This window comes from Ictidomys tridecemlineatus, chromosome 1 (genome assembly GCF_052094955.1).
Source record: "Ictidomys tridecemlineatus isolate mIctTri1 chromosome 1, mIctTri1.hap1, whole genome shotgun sequence".
NCBI classification, from domain to species: Eukaryota; Metazoa; Chordata; class Mammalia; order Rodentia; family Sciuridae; genus Ictidomys; species Ictidomys tridecemlineatus.
The window spans coordinates 147379525-147407357 of NC_135477.1; the positions used below are offsets into that span (position 1 = coordinate 147379525).

The 27833-nt window shown below is 38.5% G+C and overlaps 1 protein-coding gene across 4 annotated transcripts in view; it reads left to right on the forward strand.

Annotated features, from left to right (window-relative positions):
• Klhl3 (kelch like family member 3) overlaps positions 1–27833 on the forward strand; it is a 107868-nt gene that overhangs the window by 644 nt on the left and 79391 nt on the right. For 2 of the 4 annotated variants that reach the window (XM_005333208.5, XM_021731611.3), the window contains exons 2-3: positions 16992–17111; positions 25330–25436. In XM_005333208.5, coding sequence (XP_005333265.1) covers positions 16992–17111; positions 25330–25436 — 227 coding nt within the window. Of the gene's footprint in view, positions 1–16991; positions 17112–25329; positions 25437–27833 lie in introns of those variants that run through there. The other 2 variants (XM_040272217.2, XM_078048884.1) reach the window with 2 other exon arrangements.

Consider the following 27833-nt stretch of genomic DNA (forward strand, 5'->3'; position numbering starts at 1 on the left):
GAGCAGGGAAGCCCCTTTCTAAACCCACCCCTTACAGAAGCTCCAGAGATGGGATTCCGCAAAGGCAGATCTGGGTTTGCTGGGCACACGAAAAGAAGGGACTTCCTGGCTGGTGTTGAGGAATAGTTTCAGCACTGGGCTGAATCAGGATTACCTTTCTCAGGCTGTTTCAAGGAGGCGTTTCCCTTTCTTGGCGTCTTTCCCGGGGTGTTTCTTTGGTGGGGGGTTTTGATGTCATAGCAGGGCTGCTCTGGCATAGAGCAGTTGGATTTTTTTATACTCATGTGCCCAAATCTTCAGGAAGTATGCAGTGCTGATCTCTTTCCTAAAAAATATGTGTGTGTGTGTGTGTGTGTGTGTGTGTGTGTGTGTGTGTTTTCAAGGATGGAGAGAAACTCAGTCAGATGACACTTTAGTATTTGGAAGGCAGATAACTGTGGATTTAACCCAGGGGCAATTTACTACTGAGTTAAATCCTCAGCTTTTTTTTTTTTTTTTTAATTTTTTTTTTCTTAATTTTGAGACAGAGTCTCACTAAGTTGCTGAGGCTGGCCTTGAAATTGTGATCCTCCTGTCTCAGCCTCCGGAGCTCCTGGTATTACAGGCGTATGCTACCATGCCCATCAAGTTTTATCTGTATTAAAAAGTTTATGTGAGACTTTTTATTAAATAGGGATCAAAAGAAGGGATTTAAGTTATTGTGTTGAGCGAAAACTAACCAGGGTTTATTTCCTGGCAGGCACATTCATATAAATTTTTAAATTATTATCTGAGGATCTGATTTTTGCCTTATTAAGGTATTCAGTACAGTGCTGGGGTGGGTCATTCCTCTGTCTGGATTAGAAATGTTAGGACATGTCTTTGTTCTTCGGGTAGGTGCTGGTTGAGAACAGGGCTTACCATTTACCTTGAGGACAGAAGACTTAAGGGAGAGCTCAAGCCATGGCAGTGTACTGCTGAGGGGGATGATGTTGCTCTGAGTTGTAGGTTTGATGCAAACAATAACTGGCTGGTTAAATGAGAACAGTCTCAACTAAGCTCTGTCTGGAGAGCACCTTGATAAACACTTTCCTTTGCATGTGCCTATAATGGGGCAGAGTGATATCATTAAACAACTTTAGACCCTATTAGAACTAGCATGTTAGGCGTCATCTCAACCTCCTGTTTGGGCAGGCTCAGGACTGTACATCTTGATGTTACTCCAACAGGAAGAGTCTGGGAATTTTCAGATCAAAAATGCTGCTAGTGCATCCTCTTTTGCTCTTTGCTACAGGATCTCCTTGTGTCTTCATCAGGACCTTGTTGGTATAATAGCTAGCAGAGGGCAGGGTGATGTTTTGATGGTGTAGAGATTCTGAATCACACCTGTTTGCTTGACCCATGGCCTCTTGGGGCTGAGAGACTGACATGAGACTATCAGCAGTTGATTGGCGCTTTGGGTCACTGACTATGTTCCCGGTTCTGTGTTCAGAAATGTAATGATCCCTTGCACTCCAAGAGCTCTTTGGCACAATGTTCCCTGGTGCTCTCAGCTGGAATAGAACGTCCATGATGTCTGTGGCTTCAGGACACCTGGTTGCAAATGTTCTTTTGCTTTTCTTCTATTAGAGACAGAGAGTAGAAAAGAAATTCAAACCAAGTACTTCCAGTGTCATCAGGTCACTGAGCTCATTGCCTTTTTTCCTACTCCAAGTTTAGCTTACATGCCAAGCATTAAAGTGTTCTGATACCTGGCTTCTCTCTTCATTACCACTACTTATATGCCCAATAAGAATTGAGGAAATGAATTAGTCTTTTTTGTGGTCACCCATTCTGTACATTACTCCATCTAAACCCCAATTTGTGGTTCCCAGGGTTCCTTTTGCTGATTGCCTCTCCCCCCTCACACTAGTTATCTCTTAAGGATGTTTTAGAATTTCACTTTGTTTTGGAAAACCTGAACTTTTCTAGTTCCTGCTGGTGTTCTTAATATCTCTAGGCTGTATCTCACAATTGGGTGCTTTTGTTTCATTTATCTTTTAAGTTCCCAAACTTGGAGATAGGTCTTCAGACCAAGGATGGTACTTTGTATTTTTTATTTTTTTGAATACTACTTATTGACTATCATATCACTGTACAAATAGCAGGTATTGGGCAGTTATTTGTTGGTTAATTGATAACTTTTGTGAGAAAATCTAATAAGTAGAAAGAAAATTATTGAGAAAGATTGAAATCTTTGGCCATAGGTTCATCCTTGGATATCAGCCTTATCTCACCACAGGTAATTGACCTCATGGAATGTTTTGAGGTAGGGGGAGTGCGGAGGGAAATAACCTTGTTTTGTAAGTACCCTGGAAACTGAGGCTACAGAGCTTGAATGACTGGACTAGGATCACATGTCCAACCTCCAGGGACTGAATCCTGAATCTTGCCCTTGTTCCACATTTAACCTGAAGCTTAATTTGGGCTGCTTTTAAGCATAAACAATTTTCAATCAAGAGATTTCTAATGAATAGTAATTTTCTTTCTTGGCCATGAGGGCATGAAATTACCTTCTACCTTGAAAGGCTGTTAATTAAAAGTATAGGCTTTGGAGACATAGACCTTGTAGTGAAACTTCTTTATAATCAGTATGATCTTGAGTGTGTCACATTTTTACAGAATTAATTATTTTTGTTGTTTTTAGATACACATGACAGTAGAGTGTATTTTGACATTATACATACATGGGAGTATAATTTATTCTAATTAGGATCCCATTCTTGTGGTTGTATACACTAGGTTTCCCTGTTGATGTATTCATATATGAACATAGGAAATTTATGCCTGATTTACAGAATTAACTTGTATTTTCTGTGTAAATGGAGTAATAACAGTATCTATACTTCATGGAGTTGTTGTGAATATTAAATATTAAAGTCTGTGCAAAATACCTAGTAAATGTTTCTGGCACTGAATAAATACTCAGTAAAGTTTAGTTGTTGTTATCATTGGTGACCGACTATTGCTGTTTTATCCTATGACTTGCTGCTGGGATACTAACAAGGGCATATTTTAGGGTTAGTTGTTGTTATCATTGGTGACCAACTATTGCTGTGTTTTATCCTATGACTTGCTGCTGGGATACTAACAAGGGCATATTTTAGGGTTTTCTTATATGTATCATCTGAAACAGATTATGTGGGACCATTCTCATGGGAAAGCTAAGGAGAACTTAGCAGGCCATCAGCTTTTTATATAAACTATCTCCTTATAATAAGATACCTCCTGTAGTATGGCATTTCCTCTTTTTTAGGTTTCACCAAGATCTACCTTAACCTTCCCTTTTATAGACACCTTATCTAGAAGCCTTAGTAGTTTGGAATCCTGACCTGGATATTCTCCTTTTCAGGCCAAGATCTTAAGAAGAACTTATGAATTGGTGCTTACTTTTGCTGCATTCCCCAAGCTCTCTAGCTCTCTCCTGGACGTTCTGATGCTAAATATTTCACAGCTTCCTTCTTGGGAGAATCACTGTGGCTTGATCAGTCACAGGAAAGTGACTTTGTGTTTTGTTTTGCAAAGGAAAAGGATCTCTGACTCTTAACTGCTACAGTGATAAATCATGCTTGTGTTGGTGTGTGTGTAGAGGAGATAGAATTGAAAATGGCACTTGTCCTTGCTATTGGGATTTATTTCAGTTCTAGAAATCAACCTTGTGGGTGGATTAAGACAAATTTCCCACTTACATGATTGCAGTTAGATTCATAGAGGCAGAAAATAATATGCTTGTCAGAGACTGAAGAAGGGGAGGAATGGGTATTGTTTAATGGGTATGGTGTTTCACTTTGGAAAGATGAAAAAGTTTTAGAGTTGAATAGTGGTAATGGTTTTATGACAATGTGAATGTAATTAATGCTATTATATAGTGAAAAATGATTTGTAAATTTTATGTTAAATGTATTTTACCACTCACATACCTGCACAGTTTTAGGGACAGACTCTGAAAGACCTGTAAGAGTTTCAGAGAACCACAACTTTTGGAAGAAGCAATTTGAAGAGGAAATCAGTTGTCCATTTTTCTTAAAATTGTGCTCATTTTCTTCATCGGAAGCATTATGATGCTCCAACTTGATAGTGGCACCATGTACCCAGGCTTGTGCCATGAATTTTTATCAGGTGTCCTCAGAGGACAGTTCTTCATGGCTGGTTCCTACCAGGGAGAGCCTACCCCTGGACCTCGGGAGCTTCTGAACTGAAGAAGGTACTTGTCTATTTATCCTTGATCCAAGAAAAACAAAGTAAATAATATATTTGGAGGAGACATGACTTTGAAAGTCAGTGCTCCCTAAATGCTGAGTTCTGCAATGCCTGTAGAACTCTGGCTAGACCCAGGAAAGAGCAAGTGTTGAGCAACTTTTTCTATTCCCACTGGCAAGTCACTTAATGTCTCTTTACCCCTCCCACTTTTAAAAGTCACAAGTAGAAACTTTTGTAGAAATTTTTGGGCATGACTGCTTTCTGAAGCAGATGTCTGTACATTTCAATGATAATCGGAACCAAATTTTCCATTTTGAAAATACTTGTTTTGTAAAATATGGTTTTCAACTGTAAAAACAAGAAACCTGTTGGGTGTTGAGAATTTTTCTTGCTAAGTTTTAGATTGTTAGGACAGACCCAGACAAGAAATTTTGTGTAAGTTTTCTAAAGCAAGTGCTCTACCTTATGAAATTTGCTATTATAGAATTGACCTAATTTTTTTCAATATCTAGATAAACCCTAAAACTAGGTTAAAATGAATAGACCATTAATAAACTATATAAAAAATAACTCAAACATACTTTGTCCTTAGATTTTTTTTCTTGTTAAATAAGTTCAGTGGCTCTCAGGTTAGAAATCTGTAGCTTTTCATAATTGATGAGAATTTTCAGATTCTCAGCATAACGTTCCTGGATGTTTCTTTTTAACTTGTGAAAATATATTTTGTATTTTCTATATGAGAGCTCACCTTTCCCATTCAAGCCAAAAAAAACTTGGCTTCCAAGATATCACATAAACGAGGGATATTTTTATTTAGTCTTTCTCTCTTATTTAGTTCTTTCTGTCTAAACTCAAGTGTTTTGCTAGTGTTTCATAGTCCTTTTCATTTTTATTTTGATTTGGGGTCTTGCTAATTTGCTCATCCTGTCTTCCAACCTGCAATCCTCCTGTTTTATCCTCTTGAGTCTCTGAGATTACTACAGAAGTGTGCCACCATGCCTGGCTTTCTCTTAGTTTTGAAGAAAGCAGTCATGAACAGGGCCTTTAGGAATGTGATTAGTCACATACCTGTTTGTGAGCTTGTTTATGAAAGAGGACATTATAGGAAGGGCAGCAGCTGCTGGTCAGCTTTCATGAATCATATTGGTTTGTGTGAAGCCCCAAGTATGGAAATTCTAAGTTCAAAGTAGTTGATAACATTGATTGGCTTCAGTACACTCTGTAATTATTCACAATCAGTCGAGTAAAATAGGGCTCTATCATAGGTCCCAGAAGATTTTTAATTTTTTTTTTTAATTTGGCCTATTTTGGCCACACAGGAAGGAACTCCAGGAGTGAGACACAAGGGATTGCATTCCCCTTGGCCTTATGGTCTATGGGCTTTATCCTAAGTCAGTGAACATTGTTATTAAGAGCTTAGGCCTTGGGGTCAGATAGACATGGGTTTGAATGTCAGTTCTTTATTTTCTAGTTATATGGGACTTTTAGACAAACTTTATGTCAGTGCTTCAGGAGATCATAACAACTACCTCATAGGATTGTTCTAAAGATAAAATGAGAAAATGGAGGTAAAGTTCTTTAATATATTGTCCACTACTGTGATTAACAGTTACCTGGGAACTGTAACTTACTGATACAAGTCTTCTGTATCCATGTGGGCTTGTATTTCATAGCGTCAGGCTAATGCAGAACCAGGGTATCTCTGCTGAAAGATTATGACAGGTATGGGGCTCTGTGGTAGCATCTGCATAAATGGTATTTCCTGATGGCAAGACTGCCCATCCAGTCCTGGATCCTGCTGCCAGGTCCTTCATTAACCAAGAAGCTGAAATTTAAATTTGATCACTTTGGTCTTGAACTTTAGGGTTAGGATACTTTTTTTGCCGAGTGTGTGGGTGGTACCAGGGATTGAACTCAGGGTCACTCAACCATTGATCCACATCCCTAGCCCTATTTTGTATTCTATTTAGAAACAGGGTCTCACTGAGTTGCTTAGCACCACACCACTGCCGCTGTTGCGAAGGCTGGCTTTGAACTTAGAATCCTCCTGCCTCAGCCTCCCTAGCCTCTGGGATTACAGGCGTGTTCCACTGTTCCCAGCTAGGGCTAGGATACTTAGAGAAATACAGTTTTCCTAGAGTTCCATGGATTCAGGAATTCTATTTTTTTTGTTAATTTTTTTTAATAATTATTTTTTAGTTATAGTTGGACATGATACCTCTATTTTATTTCTTGATTTTTATGTGGTAGTGGGGATCAAACCCAGGGTCTCACACATACTAGGTGAGCACTCTACCCAGGCCATTTTGTTGTTAATTTTAAAATTTGTTCTTTTTAGATACACATGACAATAGAAGAGTGTATTTTGGCTTATACATACATGTAGTCTAACTTCCCATTCTTGTGGTTGTACATGATGTTGAGTTATACTGGCCATGCATTCATATGTGAACACAGGAAAGTTATGTCTGATTCACTCTATCTTTTCCTATCCCCAGTTCCCATCCCTTCTCTTCATTCACCTTTGTCTAATCTAATGAACTTCTATTCTTCTCTCCTCACTTATTGTGTGTTAGCACCCATATATCAGAGACAACATTCAGCCTTTGGTTTTTTGGGATTGGCTTATTTCATTTAGCATGATTGTCTCCAGTTCCATCCATTTACCGGCAAATGTCATAGTTGTGGTGTTCTTTGTGGCTGAGTAATATTCCATTTTGTATATATACCACATTTTCTTTATCCATTCATCTATTGAAAGGTATCTAGGTTGGTTCCATAGCTTAGCTATTGTGAATTGAGCTGCTATAAACATTGACATGGCTACATCACTTTAGTATGCTGATTTTAAGTCCTTTGGATATATGTCAAAGAGTAGGATAATTGTTTCAAATGGTGGTTCCATTTCAAGTTTTCTGGGGAATATCCATACTGCTTTCTTTCATACAGTTTGCAGTCCCACCAGCAATGGATGAGTGTGCCTTTTTCCCCACATCCTCGCCAACATTTATTATTACTTGTAACTTGATAATTACCATTCTGACTAGAGTGAGATGAAATCTTAGTGTAGTTTTAATTTACATTTCTCTAATTGCAAGTGATATTGAACATTCTTTTCATATATTTGTTGACCAGTAGTATTTCTTTTTGTGTAAAGTGTCTGTTCAGTTCCTTTGCCCATTTATTGATTGGGTTGTTTGTTTTTTTGGTGTTAAGTTTTTTGAGTTTTTCATATACCTTTTTTTTTTTTAAAGAGAGAGATAAGAGAGAGAGATAATTTTTTAATATTTATTTTTCAGTTTTTGGTGGATACAACATCTATTTTATTTTTATGTGGTGCTGAGGATCAAACCCAGTGCCCCCCGCATGCCAGGCGAGCATGTTACCACTTGAGCCACATCCCCAGCCCTCATATATCTTGTTTTGATAGTGTACCATTGCTGTCCAAACCTGAAGAAGCAGAGTCATGCTGATGACATCATGAGAACCTGAAGTATGACAGTCAGCATGTCCATTTACTAATTTTTAGTGAAAACTATTACTGGTGATGTATTCCTGAGGGCCTGCTACCACTTTCTCTCTAAAGGAGAATGGTTGGGGAGGCCCAATTGGCTAAAAACTGGGTTATGGACCTGAGTTATGGCATTTGAGTGTTTATAGGCTTTAAGTTCCACAAATAGGATCTCATCTGAGACTGAATGAAAAGCTGATATCCCATGATTAAATCACCTTTCTTCCTAGATAGTGCGAGATGGGCTGGACCTAAGGTTTTCTGATTCTTAATTTTTTTTTTTTTTTTTTTTTTAGAGAGTGAGAGAGAAGGGGGGACAGAGAGAGAGAGAATTTTAACATTTATTTATTTTTTCTTAGTTCTCGGCAGACACAACATCTTTGTTGGTATGTGGTGCTGCTGAGGATCGAACCCGGGCTGCACGCATGCTAGGCGAGCGCGCTACCGCTTGAGCCACATCCCCAGCCCCTGATTCTTAATTTTTTAAAAAATATTTTTTAAATGTTGATAGACCTATATTTTATTCATTTATTTTTATGTGGTGCTGAGAATCAAACCCAGTGCCTTCTACATGCTAGGCGAGCATTCTACCACCAAGCCACATCCCCAGCCCTGATTGTTAGTTTTTTTTTTTTAATATATATGTATATTTTTTGATAGACCTTTATTTTATATATTTATATATGGTGCTGAGAATTGAACCCAGTGCCTCACACGTCAGTCAAGTGTGCTACCACTGAGCCCCATCCCCAGCCCATGATTGTTAGTTTTTGATTATTCCTTTCTAAAGCACCCTTTCTTTGCTGAGAGTTTTTTTTTTTTAAGTCATAGATAGACATAATACTTTATTTATTTTTGTGTGGTGCTGTGGATCGAACCCAGTGCCTCACACATGCTAGGCAAGCACTCTACCACTGAGCCCCACCACAACCCCAGCACCTATTGAGGAATTCTAATGTATCTAGCATAGTCTTAATTTAGTTCAGCACCATTCTGCCCTCTTTACTCTGTTTCATCTCTAGCTTGAATATAATGTTCTGGGCCACTGTCAGCCCATGATTTCCAAACTTTGTTTGCATCTCTTAAAGACTTTCATAGGAAAATAATCTATAGCCTTTTTCAGAATTTCTCAGATTCTTCTTTCCTCCCCTCCCCATATTCCCTCACTCTAGATGCTCTGGAGCTCCTCAGTTTGTTAGATCCCCTAGTCACCTGCATAGTCAGCCTGTCAGCCTGCTTGGAGAATCTTCAGTCCCCTGTCTATCTGGCTTGATTTTTAGTGTCATTTTCACTCATTGCCTGGATTTTCCTGGGGGGGGGGAAAGAGAGACTAACAACTGATATAGTAAACCAAAATTCTTTTCTGTTCTCCTCTTTAGTCAGTGCTGGCTTCCTATCTCCTCACTTCCTCCTGGTTTTGTATCACAATTGCAGGGAACTGGATTATATAATCTGCCCCCCACTATGGTGAGGAAAACTGAGGGAGAAAAAGTCATAATTATCTAATGAGGAGAAATGAGGAAAGATGCAGTAGTCAGTAGTTATACCTCATTTACTTATCCATCTATTAATTTACTCCATAGTCATTATTGAGTACCTATCATGTGCTCCATGCTAAGAATACAGGGAACTAAGACATCATCCTAGTTCTCATGGAACCCAGAGTCTCAGAGTTAAACTTGGCAAAGGGTTATGGAATTTTCAGGAATTTTGTAACTGCTATTAAATATAGCCATTATTAAAAATCAAATTATGTAACAAATTATATTAGAAACAAATATAATAAATACTCACAACTCATTACTTCCTATTTATTTCAATGTTATACCTTTGAGAGAATGTCTGTCATATCTTATATAAGCAATATTATATATTCATTTGGCAGCAACACACATCTCTTTCCAAATCCCATGTTCAGTGACATCATTTGGAGTCTGCCATAGTGGGACTATTTATACCATGGAAATTGACAAATGTTATAAATCAGAGATCCCTTTCCCCTAACCAACTGTTAAACATTTACCAGCACTTACTGTGAGGGGGAGAGAGACAAGTAAGAGGTGTTTTCAGTACAATAGAGGGAAGCACAGAGTACTGTGGGAACACAGAAGAAGGGAAATGAATCTCGTGGGTGGAGGAGGATGATAGGGAAGGCTTCCAGGAGGAGGTTTGAGGGACTGGTAGGAACTAACTAGATCCAAGGAAGGAAAGGTGGGGATAGATCGTTCTCTAGACATACAAAACTTCAGGCAGAAGAACCTAGCATATTTTGGTAATTTTAAGCATTTTAGTACTGCAGTAAGGAGACGTTCCCAAGGCAGTGATAGGATTATTTTCTCAGATTCATTTATTTAAAATTTTTTTGATTGGTTCTTTTTAGTCATACATGACACTAGAATTTATTTTGACATGATTATAGTAACATGGAATCGAATTTGTTCTAATTCAATCCCCAGTACTTGCATTTCTCTTCCTCCTAACCCCTGTTCTCTTCCTTCCACTCCATTGATCTTTCTGCTATTTACTTAGTAGTTGTTGTTTTTTAGTTAATTAGTAGTATCTTGCCAGATTCATTCTGAAGGTAATGAGAGATCAGCAAGATACTTCACATAAAAATGCCTCATCCATATCGGCATTCTGGAAAGATCCTTCTGGGTTTTGAGAGGAGGTTATTGAATTGATCCAGGCAAGAGATCATACTAGCCTGTACTGTGGTTGTGGTGTTAGTGACTGTGAAAAGGGAATGGGGAACAGAAAAGACATAAGACTGATAGAATTGGTGGCTGTTTGTGAGGGACATGTATAAGAAAGAAGTACCAAGGATAACAGCCTGGTTTCTGTCTTGGATGGTGGATCGGTAGTTGGTTATGCCTCTGAAATCAAGAATAGAGAAGAAAGAATTGGCTTGAGAGAGGGTGGGGAACATTGATTTTGGATGGTTTGAAGGAAATGGCAAAGAACATCAATTTTGGATATGTATGAGTTACTTATCTAACCTCTAAATGAAGTTAAGTAAGACATTGGGTATGTGTATATGAAATTTAGAGGATAGGGAAGGTGGGTTTGTTATGAGAAGGGCACTGATATTTAGAACTTACATATGTATATTTTAGAACTTACGTATTTTTAACTTTTATAATTAGTATTTTATATATATTTATAGTTTAGTTCTGAAGGCCAACTGTATTTAATTGTTGGCAGTGGTTGGGTCACACTATCTATTCAAATGAAGGGCTTTCAGGTCAGAACTCATTGATGACAAAAATGTAATGAGGGTCCACTGTTTGTGTGGCCATGTTCCAGGCAGACTGAGTTGTACATAGAGTCCTCACACACATGGTCCTCGCCCTCCAGGTATGTTGAATCTATTGTGAGGGAAATAAATGGTGAGATTTGTACCGTGAAAAAGGAATCAAACACAGGGCAGTATTCTGTATGCTAGTTGAGTTATAGACCAGAAATACTATTAAGAATTTAGGGAAGGGAGAGATCACTTCAGACTGAAGTGTTCATAACGCATCCTAGAGGAGGCAAGGCTTAACTGTTCCTTGGAGAACAGGTGTTTAGGTTATGACACAGAGAGATCAAGGAAATATTTTTGCAATGGATTGTTTGTCTGCTTGATACATAATAGATTCTTAGTAAATATTTGAGTAAGTAAGGCAAAGCTGATGTGCAGATCTGTTTTAGGGGGCCTTGCATACTATGCAGGAATTGTGACTTTATCCTGCAGGCTGATGAATTTTCAACTTTTTATTTGTAGAGTCCTTTTGAAGGAAATCTTACATAGACACTGATATATAAAACAAGTAGTTCTGACGGAACCTCCAGCACATAATCCTCATGCCCACTATGAAGAGATCTATGGACAGTGAGGATCTGAAAGACATGATCCCAGTGGCCTTTTAGAAGATCCATTTGGCAATGGTGTGCAGGAAGCACTTGAAGAGAGGGCATCTGGAATGGGGAAGAGCAGGTGGGAAGTCACTATAGTTGTCTAAGCCTGGAAAGAAAAGAAGCAGAAAGCCCAGGAAGAAAGGTCCAGGGCCAGCTTTGTCTATTCTTATGACTATGAGTCTTGACCATCACACATGTATGATTTCCTAAATGGGGTCAATAGGTATTTGAGAGATTAGGAGATTATCTGAACCCCCTTTCCACACTCTCTTTCTGTGGGCTGTTGATAGGTTGTTGGCCTTTTTACCAGTTGGGCTAGGGGAATAATTCACTTAAGTGAGTTCACCATTGCACCAGCGTTAGTTCAAACGAGTATATTTTTGAGGAACAGGTCATTGTGTGGAATTGATTAAATTATTCAGCCAGATACTTAGTAGTTTTACAAAGTTGACTAGTTTGGTATATTCTGATTCTGCTGTAGCTTGTCTAGAAAATGGCTTAGATGATCATTTCTTTATATTTCTACAGGAAGGAGTGAGGAGTTTTCCTGGTCCATACTTTCTCACTACATCTATGACTGACGACAAATTTGAATGCTAACTATGTTTAACTAGAATGTTTCTGGAACTTTGGACATCGGGGTGTAGGTGAAGTCTCCTTTGTTCAGCAACCAGAGCTTCAAGTCTTGAGAGGAGCATAGATAAATTGATATGGAGGGAATTTTGTAGGTAGCATACCTCTTGTCAGATCATGAGATGCTAAAGACTAAATCACCTCAGTTGATCTAGATGGAGATTCTTGGAGGCTGGTGTGATTTTAATGGGGCTGGAGTTAGTGTTTGCTTTGGAGAATTCAACCACTATGTGTTTGTAGTAAGGATGTTTACTGATAAATACTTTTTTTTCATAAAGCATCTTGTGGCTGAGTCTTCCCAGAGAATTTCATGAATGTGAGTAGAGGGAAAGTAAAGTCCAAGGTCTTGGACTTGGACAAGAGGTTGGTAATATAACTCAGTGTGGTCTGTGTTTTGCAGCGATGAGAGTGGATCTACCTGCTTATTTGGGATCAAGAACTGAGAATGCTGGGGATTGGGCCTTGATAGATGATGGACAATCTATTGCAACTAAGTCAAGATCTTCTATGAGTTGAGGGAGAAAAGGTTGGGGAGGAAATGTAGAATCTAGCAAGTCTTGTTTCTGGGCATGTCCTAGGCTGAGGGTGTGTGTGTGTGTGTGTGTGTGTGTGTGTGTGTGTGTGTGTGTGTGCATTTATGTACATGCATCTACTCTATTGCTGGTGTGGAGGTGTAAGCTGTGGAGGAAATAGTCTGAGGATGTTTGTATTATCTTGTATGAGATTCTTAACTTCTCAGATCCCTCAGACACTCTGTTTAACATTGTGTTCCTCTTGAAGGTCAATGAGTTGCCAAGAAACTTATACCTTCTAGAAACCAGGGATCCAGAACTCTTCAGCCTTCCTGTGTCTTCACAGAGTTGCAGAGCAGGGGAAGAAAAAGGCCTTGGGTTCCTTCTGATGTCCTTTTGCATCAAGGGTGGAAACGAGGTTGGATGGATTGGGGAAACTGATGTCCTTTGCCTGGGCAACCCTATGGTCATCAGCAAGACACTGCTTTTGCAGGGAGGCCATAGTGTGAATTGCATTTTGTTGGACTTTAATCCTCTGACAATAGGCAATCAATGTTTAGCAAAGTTGGTAAATACAACATTGTATTAAAGGGGATTTATACTGTTATTGGACCATTCTGGAAGGCTGGAAAGTACAAAGAGCAACAAAAGGAATAATGAGCTTTCCTGTTCATTAACCACAGTGGAGATTATTCTCAGTACTTCCAAAGTGGCCCTACTTGCTCTATACCTCTTCCACATTTGTAAAGTGGAGTTAATATTTTCTGAATTCTAATCTTGTTCATTTCCTGTCAAAACCTTTCAGTGGTTCCTTGATCCATACCAAATTTTGTTTATTCATCTTTGCTTTTAAGTCTCTCTCTAGTTTGGAGACAATATTTGTAGTGAATATTTATGCATGAATGCAAGTATGGTTTAGTATTAGAAAGTATTTGTTGTAACACATTGAAAGATTAAAGGAAAAAAACTCACATCATCATCTTATTAGATAAATAAAACCATTGGGTAAAATCCAGTATATTGTTGTTACTTAAAAAAAAATCTTTTCTAAAAGTAGAAAAGGATTTTCTTAATATGATAAGGAGCATATATAAAAGTCATGTAACAAACATATATAGTGGGAAAACACAATAGGCATCTTTAAAATCATGAATATTGCAAGAATACTATCACCTTTTCTATTTGACATTGTGTGGACATCGATAGTCAGTGCAAAATTTCTTTCAAAATGAAAGGGCTGGGCGTGGTGGTACACACCTGTAATCCCAGTGGCTCCGGAGGCTGAGGCAAGAGGATCGTGAGTTCAAAGGCAGCCTCAGCAAAAGCTAGGCGTTAAGCAACTCAGTGAGACCCTGTCTTTAAATAAAATACAAAATAGGGCTGGGGATGTAGCTCCGTGGTCGAATGCCCCTGAGTTCAATCCCCAGTACCAAAAGAAAAAAGGAAGAAATGAGACCTGTAAGAATTGGAATATAGGGGGAAAAAACTCTGGCATGATATGCAAGTAATCTGATTTTCCTGATTGAATCTGTGGTCAAATTGTTAGGAATAATAGGCTCATTTGGTAAAGTAGCTGGATATATAAGATCAATTTGCATAATTTGATTGTATTTTATGAACTATGACAATCAGGAAATATATCTTTAAAAAAATTTTGTTAAAAACTATAACATACTTGAGAATAATTCTAATCAAATGTGTAAAATCATTCTATAGAAAAAATAAAATTTGGGTGACATTTAAGGGAGTCTAGAAAATAGATATCCCATGTTTGTGGATAGGAAGGCATACTATAAGAAAGGTGTTGGTTCTGTCCAAACTGATCTACAAATTCAGTGTAGTTCCTATCAGAACCACATCAGGGTTTTTCATGGAACTAGATAAGCTCATGCTAAAATTTGTATGAATGAGTGAAGAAACTATAATAGACAAGAGATTTCCTAATAATAATAATAGCATTTGGGACTTGCCTTATCAGATATCAGGCCTTATTATGAAGCTACAGAAAAAAAGAAAAAAGTGGTACTGGTCCAGAGACACAAAGTGACCAGTGGAATAGGTTAGATCCCTGTCTATTTGGAACTTTAATTTGTGACCCAAGGTGGCATTACAGATGAGTGGGGGAAAAATAAGTATCAGTTAATGGAGCTTATGGGAAAAATTGGATTTTTGTTTCACCTCATGACATATAAAAGAATATCACATGAAATTAGGGCTTAAATATCAAGGGCAAATGTTCAACTTTTAGTAGAAAACAAATTAATTATCTTTCTGGCTTTGTAATAAGGAAGGACACTAATTCTAAAATAAATTAGGTGTGTAGGATTTTTTTTATATGAAGTTTTTCATCTTTGCTAGGTGCTTCCTCTCTGATCACATTTTCTGGCTTGAGATTTTCCTTACCTGCATAAGCAGGTAGTAATTTTCTTGTATATCTCTCAATATTTATCTTCCTCTGTTCAGCTAATTTCCTTGTACCCAGAATCCAAACAGTTCCTAGTTCGGATATCTATGACTTATATTTACATGCTGAGCTGAGGTAGGGATGGAAGCCAGAGGAGGAGTCTGTTATGGTCAGACAAGCTGTGGTTTGATATGCTGCTTATAGTTAAATCTCAATGTGAGATCTGTGTAGGCTTCTGGAACATTCTCTTAATTATAACAGCTCCTTTCTCTAGCCATTTGGCAAGGACAGGGAGTAAGGATGGACAGAGGTCTGCTAGGGCAAGTCAAAGGGGGCTACAGTGTCCTAGAGTTGGCATAAACTGTGGGTCCCCAAATCTATACAAGCCGAGGAGGTTCTGTTTTCGTACTAGCAAAATAAAGCTTAGCTTGGTTGAAACATAGCTCCAAGGTAAGTCTGGGGCCTTGGAGCCAAATAATTTCACCTGTTTGGAGAGAATATCCTTTCCTTGCCCATTCTTTTGGTGGTTCTTCCAACCTCTACCCCGCCATCCTACCCCATGAAGTTAACAGATAATTCAAGATAGTTGGGTAGTTATCTGGTTTCCCATAGGGATTTGAGTGTTTTGTCTCTTGCTTTCAGTAGAGAGAGGATGTTGAGATTATGGGTGAGTCTTGCTGGTCCCTACTTGCTCACTTGCTCAGTTAGCCTATCCAGATGTCCTTTCTTTTCACATCAATTATAGTCCCTTGTCTCTCTATAGGATTATGGTTTCTTAGAAACTTAAACTATTGTGCCACTATTCTCCATACCATAGCCAATGTGATATTTCTAAAGCACAAGTTCGTTCATCTGTTCCTGTTTCCCACTTCTCTGAAACACTTTGATGTCTTCTCATCGTTTTGGAAAGAGATCCAAACTCCCCAGTCTTCTTGATACTCTTCCTGTGCTCTCTAGGTTTACTGAACTGCCTATACTTTGAACACACTTTGCTCCTTTTCTCCTTTAGGTCTTTATGCATACTATTTCCTGTCTGACTTCCTTTTTACCTGGCTAATTTCTGCTCTTCCTCTGAATCTTTTCTTTTAGAAATTTTCTCTCAATCTGGCATCACCGGGATAGTTTCTCAATTGGATCATGATACTTAAAATGTGATGTTTGAATGTTTACTTGGCTTTCTGCTCCATTGGACTTGGCTATTTGAATGGCTTTGGGACAGCAGATACTGTGCTTTATTTGTTTGCTTTCCTTAAACTTAAATATGGAACTTGACACATAGTTGCCTCCATTAAATATTTTAATATTTAATAAAATATTAAATATTTTAATACTTGTACCCTTTTTTTTCTCTTTTGCAATACTGGGAGTTGAACCCGGAACCTCCTGCAAGCTAGGCAAGCATTCTACCATTGAGCTACATCCTCATTCTGTCTGCATTAAAATATTCAATTAATATTAATTTGTTAATTAAAGTATTAATTAACAAATATTCCAGTGTGATAGTGATAGAGTGCTTAGTCTCTCTCCAGTTTGGGAAGGGAGGTTAGGGACAGCATGAGGATCTTTCACCAAGTCACTCCGAATTTGTGGAAGAAGTAGAGCTAGAACCTGACTTTTTTCATTGGAATGCCCTTTGTAATGCAAGATCCTGCAGAAATGCTGGACAGTGTATTTCCTTTTCTGTTGGTCTGTGATGAGGAGAATAGCCTGACAGAGATGTCCCTGGTGGGTGGGCAAATACACAGACTTATGGCAGTCCCATGAATGGGTTTACTAATGTGTTCTCTTTCCCCTCCCTCTTCCTTCCTGTTTACAGTGTCAAGCCAAACTCCCAGCCACAGATACAGGCTGGGGATGATGAGAAGAACCAGAGGACAGTCACTGTCAATCCAGCCCACATGGGAAAGGCCTTCAAGGTTATGAATGAGCTTCGGAGGTACTTTTCCTATCTTGCCTGTGCCCTTTCAGAAGGAACTTGCAGGGAAGCTTTATCAGGGACCAAGAACAGAAGTCAGAACGCCACCATCTAGTGAATTATGACTCTTCCCCACCCACTCTCAGTCACTTGGCTTCCTTCCCCTTTTCAAATTCTGAGACAGAACAACTTTGCCAGAAAATCTCTTTCCTTTATATTTATTTAACACCTTTCATTTTAGTGATTAATCACAGGGGAAAATTCCTTTGTAGTTAAAGCAGGTCTGTTCCTAAACTTGATTTCCAACTGAACCAGCTGCTTAAAAACCAATAATAGAACTGTGACACCTACACACAATTGCAAACTAAAGATTGTAGATGTTATATATTTTCTTTTCGCCTCTCTTTCATGCCTCGGGTTGAGCTTAGCTTGGCAGGACAGCTACATGAATGGAAGAATACCTAGTTCCCTAAATGCAGTTTGACTCTGTAAAGAAAGAAATGACACACAAATGTACTCATCCTCATAGAACTAAATGGTGAGGGTCTGCAGGCTGTTGGAAAGGCCAGTGTGTGTTTGTGTGACAAGCTTGTTGCAATACAGGTTTAGGGCACTGAACATATTTTTCTTTATAAATTCTGCACATGCAGTCTTCCTTACCAAAGAGCTCAGCAGCTTCCTTTGCCCACCTTTATTTACTGGATTCTTTATTGTATTATAAAGTGAAATTGTTTACCACCTTTTTTCTTTGTAGCTCTTGAGCTCCCAGCGGGCAGGGACAACTTCTGAGTAATTTTGATCTCTAGCACTTGGTACATCATAAAAGATTTGATTTTTTTCCTTTTGTTTTTTTTAACCAAAGATGCCCAAAGGTACTGCCTAGACCTTGGGATGGGTGGGTGGAAAAACAAATCAGAAATGTAAATAGGTTAATAAAAATCATCTTTCTATAGTGTGACTGGGTCTTATGAAGGAGGAATACAATAGGTGTCTGACAGGTGGTAGGTATGCAATAATTTGTTTCTTAAATAATGTAGAAGAAACAAGTATGTTGACTAACTTCGGAGAATACTTCTTAAAGAGAGATGATGCTTGAACTGAATGTAGAAGATTGAGTCAGAGTTAAAGACATGAAGGATATTGGGGGTAGGGAGAAACCTTCTAGCCTGAGAAATGGCATATAACCAAAGAAGTGTCTGTTGAGTGGGGCATGAGCTACTTTTAAAAGTTTGATTCTATGTTTGTTTCTTCATTTCTTCTTTTTGCACAGCCTAGTCTTTGGCATTAAAAAACAAGTTTAATTAAATTTGTCTTATGCTCTACTGCTCAATTTTTATTAGGCCTCCTGCCAGATTTCTTGGAAGCTCTGCCCCTAGCTGTCTTAGCCATAGGGCAGAGCTGATGTTCATGTCTAGGGACTTGGTCTCTTGTCACTAAAGACTTTGTATGTTGTTCTCTAGACACTATTTGAATCCCAACTTAGTTTTTTTGGGTATGACTTGTGTCCTTTGTCTGATTTAAGAATCTACTTAAGAGTCTAATTCTCTCATCGGGCCTTATTTTGCCTGGTGCAGCCAACTCTGGTGACCATTGAAAGGGAGAGCTGAGGGAATAGATGTGCATAGAGGATTCTTCCTATCCCCACTTCCCCTTACTAGCATCATTTCATTTTCTTCAGCAGCTTAAAAAAAAAAAAAAAAAGTCATCCTATGACCTCTCTGCTTTTGTTACAAGTTACTAGCATTTGTATCTTTCCCCAGAGTAGGGCTTGACTTGGATTTAATCTCCCACAGTTCTGCACTGCTTCTCTTTTGTATTATTCAACATTTGCCATAGTTTGTTCTGAGTAGTGTTTGTTTCCTCAGGATGCTCTGTGGGATAAAAGAGACCCGTACCCAAATGAGTTTGAAAAAGGCTATTTATTACACCTCTCTGAGGTGCATAATGTATTTAGGCATGTGCAATATACTTGTTTGAACATTTCCCACACATAATTGAGTGTTGTTAGGTAAAGACTGAGTATATTGTGAAATTTGTTTGGAAAATGCTGATCTAAACATGAAACATAGTCCTCTGCTGAAATTTAAGTAAATAATCTGTTTTTCTTCTTTTTGATTGATCAAATGGACCACAGTCTGTATTTGCCTAGGAAATTTTTAATTCAAATTTAGGCATGAATTTCACTTTGACTTTTTCAAATTAATTAATTATTTTTTATAAAAGGAATTAATTTATTGCAGAACATTTAGAAAATACAGATGAACAAAAAGTCACTTATGGTTTTAATATTAGTGGTAACCATTGTTAATACTTTGGAGAATATTTTCTCTTTTTTTATATTTATTTTTTTTAGTTTTAGGTGGACACAGTATCTTTATTTTACATTTATGTGGTGCTGAGGTTTGAACCCAGGGCATGCCAGGTGAGCACTGCACCACTGAGCCACAATCTCAGCCCCCTATTTTCTCTTTAAAATATGTCTAAACCTGATTTTTTTATTCATGTAGCACTGTGTCAAACAGTCACTGTTTTATAACATTGAATGAATGGTATTCTTTTTTTGCTTTATTAAAAAACAAAACAAAACAAAAACAGTTCCCAGGTGTGGGATGTCTAGGTTTTCCCCGTTCCATATATAAAAAATATCTTCAGTGGTTATCTTTGTAGCAGTATAATGTAGTGGTCACATAGACTTTGGTTTTAAATCTTGGCTCTAGTGCTAACTAACTGTGCAACCTTGGGCAAGTTAATTAATCTCCCTGGTCTTACTTTTGTTACCCGTAAAAGGAGGCTAATAATAGTACCAGTCTTGCTGGGTTGTTAAGAGGATTAATGAATAAAGTACTTAGAACAGTGATAGCACATTTATTACTATTGCTAAATATTTGTGCACATTCATGGTTATTTCTATGGAATTAATTCTTAGAAGTAGAATTGCCAATTTCCATGGTCTATAGTATAATACTAACTGTTCCTTAGATGTTGCTGTGAGGCCCTGGCACACAGTGAATATTGTGTGTCAGCTATCTGATGATGAGAAGGAGGAGGAGGTAAACACTCTACTAGGTAGCCGGAATATGACAGTAGGTAAGAGAACCGAAGTCTTTCCCTCTATGGAGCTTTTGTTCTCATGGTGTTCAAAAGGCTGTATCAAATTCCAAGATATTTAAATGATAATCTTCTAAAAACTGTAGTGAAATAGATGAAGCAGGCAGAAAGGGGACCTGGATTGATACTTGATTGATCTGGGTGACTTTAATGGAAAATGGAGAGAGGGTGGGCATACCTTGTTTAGAAGAAGGCCTAGGTTAAAGCATTTTGCCATGAAGGATTAAGCTAATGAAATGTTATATGATATTCCAGGGATCTGGGGTTATTTTTTTTGTGTTGTTTTCACATTCCCCTCTCTTAATTTTATGCTATATTAGCTCAAGCACACTTTTTTGTTTTTGCAATTTATGAATCACACAATTCACGAGTTTCCTATTATTTTTTACTGCCATGGTAGAGAAAGGGCATTGGCATGGTAACCACCCAGCTGTCTCTCCCTTTAGCACTAAATTGCTCTGCTCTAGTCAAACCACAGTGCCTCTGGCAGCAGAGTCCTAGTGACTCTTTGGCCCCTGACTTACCATCCAGCCAGTAGTGGGGATGTGGTCCTTTTGAATGGCATACCCTGACTGGTCCTGAAAAGAAGGAAGCAGGAAGGACAAAGCAACCAATGAGTATTTAGAACCTACAGTATTTCCTATTTCGACTCAACAGGCCTCCCCACTCCCCCACTTTGCCAGGGGATTGAACCCGGGTCTTGGCACATATTAAGCATGTGCTCTACCACTAGCTTCATACTATCCCCTTCACAATTTTAACCTCTCATTTCAACATTGGAAACAGTTCTCAGTCCTCATTTTTTTTTTTTAATTTGGATGCCCTGACATTATGCCTTTATTGCCAGCAACGAACCATCTAAACACATTACTTTCTGTTTTTCTTTTAGTGACAGCTTTATAAAGATAGAATTAACATGCCATACAGTTCACCTATTTAAGGTATACAGTTTAATCACTTTGAATTTTCAGTGTTATACAACCATAGTCAATTTTAGAATATTTTTGTTGCCCCCCCCCAAGAAACCCAGTGTACTTTAGTAGTTACCCACTCCCACTTCTTCCCCTGTCTTCATCCCTTTCCCACTTTAGCTCCAGGCAATTACTAGTCTACTTTCTGTCTCTATAGATTGACCTATTTTAGAATCATGCCACATGTAGTCTTTTATGTTTACCTTCCTTTCACTGAGCATAATGATTTTTAGGGTTCATCCATGTTGTAGCATATCTCAGCTCTTATTCCTTTTTATTGCTGAATAATATTTCATTATATAGACACAGCACTTTTGGCAATATTGAATAATTCTTCTTCAGACATTCACGTACATGTTTCTGTGTGGATATGTGTTTTCATTTCTCTGGAGTTTATATTTAGGAGAGGGATTTACGGGGTCATATGGTTATGTTTAACCTTTGCAGGAAATGCCAGACTACTTTCCAAAACAGCTGTACCATTTCCATTTCATAAGCAGTGAAAGAAGATTTTAATTTCTCCAATTCCTCTCTTAACACTCATTATTATCTGTTTTTTTTATTATAGCCATCCAAGTGGGTGTGAGATGATATCTTATTATTGTTTTGATTTGCGTTTATTTGGTGACTCATGATTTGAAAATGAGTTAATGTGCATGCATATGAACAATTTCTATATCTTATTTTGAGAAAAGTCTATTCAGCTCCATTGCTCAATTTCCTAAAAAAATTAGATTATTTTTATGTTTTTTATTGAGTTCCCAGAGTTGGGTTTTTGTGTTCTAGATAAAACCCCAGTATCAGATAGATGATTTGTAAAAAGTTGTTCTCATTTTGTGAATTGGCTTTTTGTATTCCTGATGGTGTCCTTTGAAAAGTACAAATGTTTTAAATTTAGATGTCTGTCATTTTTTTTCTTTTGTTGATTGTTTTTGGTGTCATTTAAGAAAACATTGCCTTTCCTGAAATCATGGGCTTTACTCCTGTGGTTTTTTTCCTAAGAGCTTTATAATTGTAGCTCTAACACTTAGGTCTTTGATCATCGTAAATTAATTCTTACATATGGTAGGTGGTAGGAATCCAACTTGATTCTTTTACCTATTGATAACCAATTATCCCAGCCCATTTCCCAGTTAAAGTTCTTGGTGCCTTTGTAAAAGAATCAAAATCAATTTCTGGACTCTCAATTCTGTTCTTTTGATATGTATAGTTATCTTTATGCTTGTTCTACATTGTCTTTTTTGCTGGCTGTCCCTCCATACACACACACACACACACACACACACACACACACACACACAAACACACACGCAAACACATGTGCACACACATACTTTTTCAAAAATAGAATCAGGATCTTACTCTATTGCCCAGGCTGTCCTCATACTTGTGATCCTCATGACTCAGACTCCTTAGTAGCCTGGACTGTAGGCATGCATCACTTCACTGTGCTTGGCCTTCATCCTCTTACCCATCTCCCATCTTTGGACTCCAGATCTGCTTACTTTATAACCCCACTTGGTTGCCCAATAGACAACTCACATTTATCATGTCCAAAACTTCTATTCTTAAAGAAAATACCTTGTGGGAATAAAGAAGAAAAAGAATAAACTAATATTTGCCAAGTATTTACTATTAGCACTGTGCATTATGTCTTTTATGATATATCTCAATTCTGTGATACTCTGGAGATGGTCTAACTCTCCTATGCTAGAGAGCAGTGAGACAGAGTTTTGAATTTCAGTTAGTTCGATTCTAATACCTGAGCACCTTCCTAACAGCTACACTATACTTTTCTACAAATGGTAAAGCATATAGTCTACTTTTCTCTCCTTAAGATTGTTCTTTGGAGTAGTATCATAGCTCAGAAAAAAATGAAAGGAATCCATAGGATTTTTGGTAAGTGAAACAGAAGTACTTGTGAGCCTTGTAGTGCTTTGGTACTGCCTTTTCCCTACCTTCAGGAAAAGCTTACCTTGACTTTTCGGCAAATTTCTCTTGACCATTTATCCAGGTAGATTTATTTTGGCCTTGAGTTTTGTTTTCCACCTGTTGGAACTGCTCTTTTTCATTTATTTAACTGGATCATCTCTGTTCCCCATTCCTTCTTATCTCTTTCTCATTTGTTCACAAATTATCAGCCTTTTTGGATATCTGCAATAAATTTCATTCTGACATTTGTTTGTTTGCTTCTAGCACTGAAAATTTGACTCTTTTTTGTTTCTCTTTAAAATATTGGTATCTAAAAAAAATTATTATTCATAAATAGCAGTAACTATAGCAACTATAAATAGCAGTAACTAAAGTCTCCTAAAATCCTTAATAGAAGTGAAAGTATCCAAGGTTTGTCTATTCATGTTGGGTATATGGTTTTTACAATAGTTTTGACCAGACTTAAAAAACAGCCTGTTCTCAGGTGACTTTCTGCCACTCCGTTTTATTTCTGTGATATGTGTCCTAAGGGCTACTAAGACAGGTTCGAATGCTGTGGCAAGCTTATTTGTTCATATTCTCATAGGGGCAGCATCAGTTGTGTTCCTGTTTGTGCTGATGTATTCTGATAAGATTGGTGTGTGAGGTCTGCTGCCCACTGTGGGGTAAGGTCCCAACTCCTAGGTTTTACCTCTTGGTTCCTTCAGGTCTTACCTTCTTAGAAGCCTACCACTGGTACTTTACGCCATGTGGTGGACATTTCCTGAACACCTGTTGTGTTGGAAGCCCATTGTCTTCTGTCTTTTCCCATTCTGAGTGTCAGCCACTTGTGAGGCATCATGGTCGAGTGGGAAAAGCACTATTTCTGGAGTCGAGAATCGGCCTTCTCAGGCGTCTCTTCACTTCTCTGGGCTTCATAGACCACACGACCTCTCAGGGCATTGCAGCTCCAGCGGTCTCAGGCTTTATGATCACAATTCTCTAAGTGAACCTGTCTTAATAGTTGACAGTGGCTTAATGTACTAGACCTGAGATGGCAAATATGTAGTTTCTCTTCCATCTGCCAAGCATGGCAGACTCATTAACTGGTTTCAACATCCTCACATAAAACCCAGACATGACTTCAGATTTTTTTGTACCAGTATATGTGTGCTAAACAACCACTACCAGTGAATCATGGTTGAGATGTGTTTGTTGTCCTGGTCTTCCCTCCTATCTGTAGTGCTTTCATCTACTAGAGGCACTAGTAGGATTAGGTACCATAGAATGAGTTCTAGGGATGAGATATGTGCATGAAAATGCTGTCTCCACTTTCTATACTCCTTTCTGTGGGACCTTGGGAAAGTTACTTAATTTCTCTGGGCCTCAGTGTCCTCATTTTTTATGTGGAAAATAACAATTAGCCCCATATCATCATGTTGTAGAGAGGAATAAATGAACTAATATGTGTTAAAAATGCTTAGAACAGTTCCTGGCACATACAACTCAATAAATGTTATCCATTATATTAATTACAGACATGATAACAACTTGGAAGGCTGATAAAGGAAAAATTCTTGGTTTGACAGGGTCTTATGGCTCCCTGTCAATCTTTAAATATCCATCTGTCTATGAATGAGTTGATTCCCATTTATTCATTCACTTATCCAGAAAAATGCAGGGTAAAGCTTTACCTTGACAGTTGTAGTGATTGGAGCTTGCAAAGGGTCTTCAGTTATGTGTGTGCAGGCAGTGGGCTCTTGGTTATAGTGTTAAATCTGGATGTGAAGAGACATGCTAGAGTCTGGCTTGCCTCTTACAGTTTTGCATGTGGGTGAACCCTCGGGGAGTTGTTAGCACTCAGTCTTGCTGGTGGCACACTTGGTGGTGTGCTCGTGTACCTCAGCATTCAGTCCTTCACTAGCAGCCTGAGGTATTGCCACTGCTTTCTGAGCCTTTGTCCCCCTAATTCTCAGTCAGAGCTGATGGTATTGGGAACAGAGAGTGAAGATTAATGAAGCAGCCTGACTTACAGCCACAGAGTAGTTGGATATCTCTTTGTGGAAGATTTATCAAATACTTGAATGAAGGAGCCCATCCCTTTGCTTAACTCAAGATAGAGCAATTTTCTATGGCTACCTCATGTGGCAAACCAGTGTGAAGTCTGGGTGGGAGAAAACAATATCCTGGTATGATTGGGTAGGTGTTCGTGCTGTGACCCATTCTGTCCCTTCACTGGTGTCTTGCAGTAAGCAGCTGTTGTGTGACGTGATGATTGTGGCAGAAGATGTGGAAATAGAAGCCCACCGTGTGGTCCTGGCAGCCTGCAGTCCCTACTTCTGTGCGATGTTCACAGGTATGGTGAGGGGCACACAGTAACCTATGGTGTGGGGCTGCTGCCCCCCTGGGAGGACATTGATGGTGGTGGCACAAGGGGAGGGAGGAATGAGAAGGCTGTGAAGCTTACTGTGAGGAATTTCCCTTTCTCAGCTTTGTACCATAGAGAACTTCTGGAACCAAAGTCTCAACCAAGCCAGCTGGACATGTAGACCCTTGACCACTACGAGGAAGAGAGGTGGAATCGTGTAGTCCAGTAGTTCTCAAGCTTTAGCATGCACCAAAATTAGGGAGCTTGTTAACAGTGCATTCCTAGGTTCATTGCCAGGCCTTCTGGTCTCCCATTTTGCATGAGGGACACTGAGGCTGAGTGAGGGGAAGGGACTTGTCCAAGGTCATACAGTGAATGAATGGGACTTGGATTCTTGACACCTGGCCTAGTGCTCTATCATTGGACCCACATCTTGTTCTTCCCTAACCTTTCCTTCCAGGCAAACACCTGGGGTCTCCTCTAGCCTTTATAGAGGTATGGAAGAGATTTGAAGAAATGATGGTGGGGATTGGTATTGAGACATGAGAATGATCAAAATCTAGCATAGTTTCAGCACCTTTGCCAACTCCCCGGGGATCCGCTTCCTGGGCACATGTAGGAAAGGATCACATTTTACACTTAAAACTCTGGGCTGAATTTCTTGAAATCCACAGGCTTCCCATCTGTAGTTCCTCATAGCACCTCTCCTGAATCAGATACATGCAGTGCTGTATAAATCACTGCTGATAGAAGGAGGCCATCAGAGCTCAAAGGACCCTCTGACTTGGTCAGGTGTACCTATCTCATGTTTTCCAAGAACCATTTTCCTGCTCTGAATGTAGTGACCATCACTCTGCATTTTATTTCTCTGGTCTGTTTCCTGGTGTAACACTCTCTTTGGAATGATCACAAACTCAGTTTCAAGGTTTTTATTTCCTTTTTACCCCTTTTCTTCATCCATCTCTTTCTAAAATAATTTATCTTGTCGCCAACAGTTATTTAGGTGAAATATTAACGAATAGCTATGCCAATATAGCTCTTTTTTTGTGTGTGTGGTTTGAAAGTCCGGTATTGAGAGAAACCTGTTTGGAATTGCAGTGAATTGTAGTGTTGGCTTTGCTTTTGACTGATGAACTTGTTTCTAGGATAGATGAAATGCCTTAGAAAAGACAAAGTGATTTTAGAGCTTGGGAGAACACATGCTTCTGGTTCAGGTATTGGATTCTAGTAATTGAAGGGAGACTGCAAGAGAAGAAAGCTAGTCTCATGTAATGCCCAGCTCAGTCCTTCCCTTGGGTCTGGTTACCATCCATTGTTCCATCCGCTCATTCATCCTTCCACCCATCCATCCATTTGCCCATTCTTGAAAATACTATCCACATATGTAGATTACAAGAAAAGATTAGAAAATGTTAGCAAGCAAAAGTAAAAATAAATAAATAATTATATGTATTACATCTCCTAGGTAAGATTATGGTTTATAATCCTTTCATATTTTATATTTATAAAATGGACATATGCCAAATCATTTTTCAACATAAGTAAGTTCATTTTACATGTACAGTTGAAATGTCTTTTTTGATAGGTATAATTTTTAAAACTACTATTCATTTTCTGAGGTGTTTTTCTTGCCTCTTTGCCCATGTAGCTCCTATTTGTCTTTCATTACCCCACAAGCATCCCTTCCTCAGGAGGGCCTTCCATGACCCCTCAGACTAGGTTAAATCCCTTTGTTACTTACTTCCAATGTACCTTATACTACTACTCTCTAGTATCATTCCTAATCTCAATATCTGATTTCCCTGATCAATTATAAGCTCTATGAGGCTAAGAATTGTCTTTTTTTTTTTTAAAGAGAGAGAGAGGAGAAAGAGAGAGAGAGAATTTTTTTTTTTAATATCTATTTTTTAGTTCTCGGCGGACTCAACATCTTTGTTGGTATGTGGTGCTGAGGATCGAACCCGGGCCACACGCATGCCAGGCGAGCGTGCTACCACTTGAGCCACATCCCCAGCCCAAGAATTGTACTTCTTAACTGATGCAACTTTATTGCCTACCATAGTCTTCCATGCAATATGTGCTTAATAAAAATGTTTAATTGAAGTTGGCATTATATTATGAATATCTTCCCATGTTGATGAAATCATACCTACATTCCTAATTTCAATGACTTTGTAAGATTCCATCATATGTATCCTAATAGAAAATCTATCTCTTCATTTGTTGGAAATTATAGTTTTAATATTTTCCTATTGTAAATAATGCTCTAATGGGCATCCTTGCATCTTAATCTTCATTTTGATTATTTCCTTATAATAGATCCCTAGAACAGGAAATACGTGGTTAAAGGCCATGCATATTTGAAGAGCTGTAAGATGTGTCACC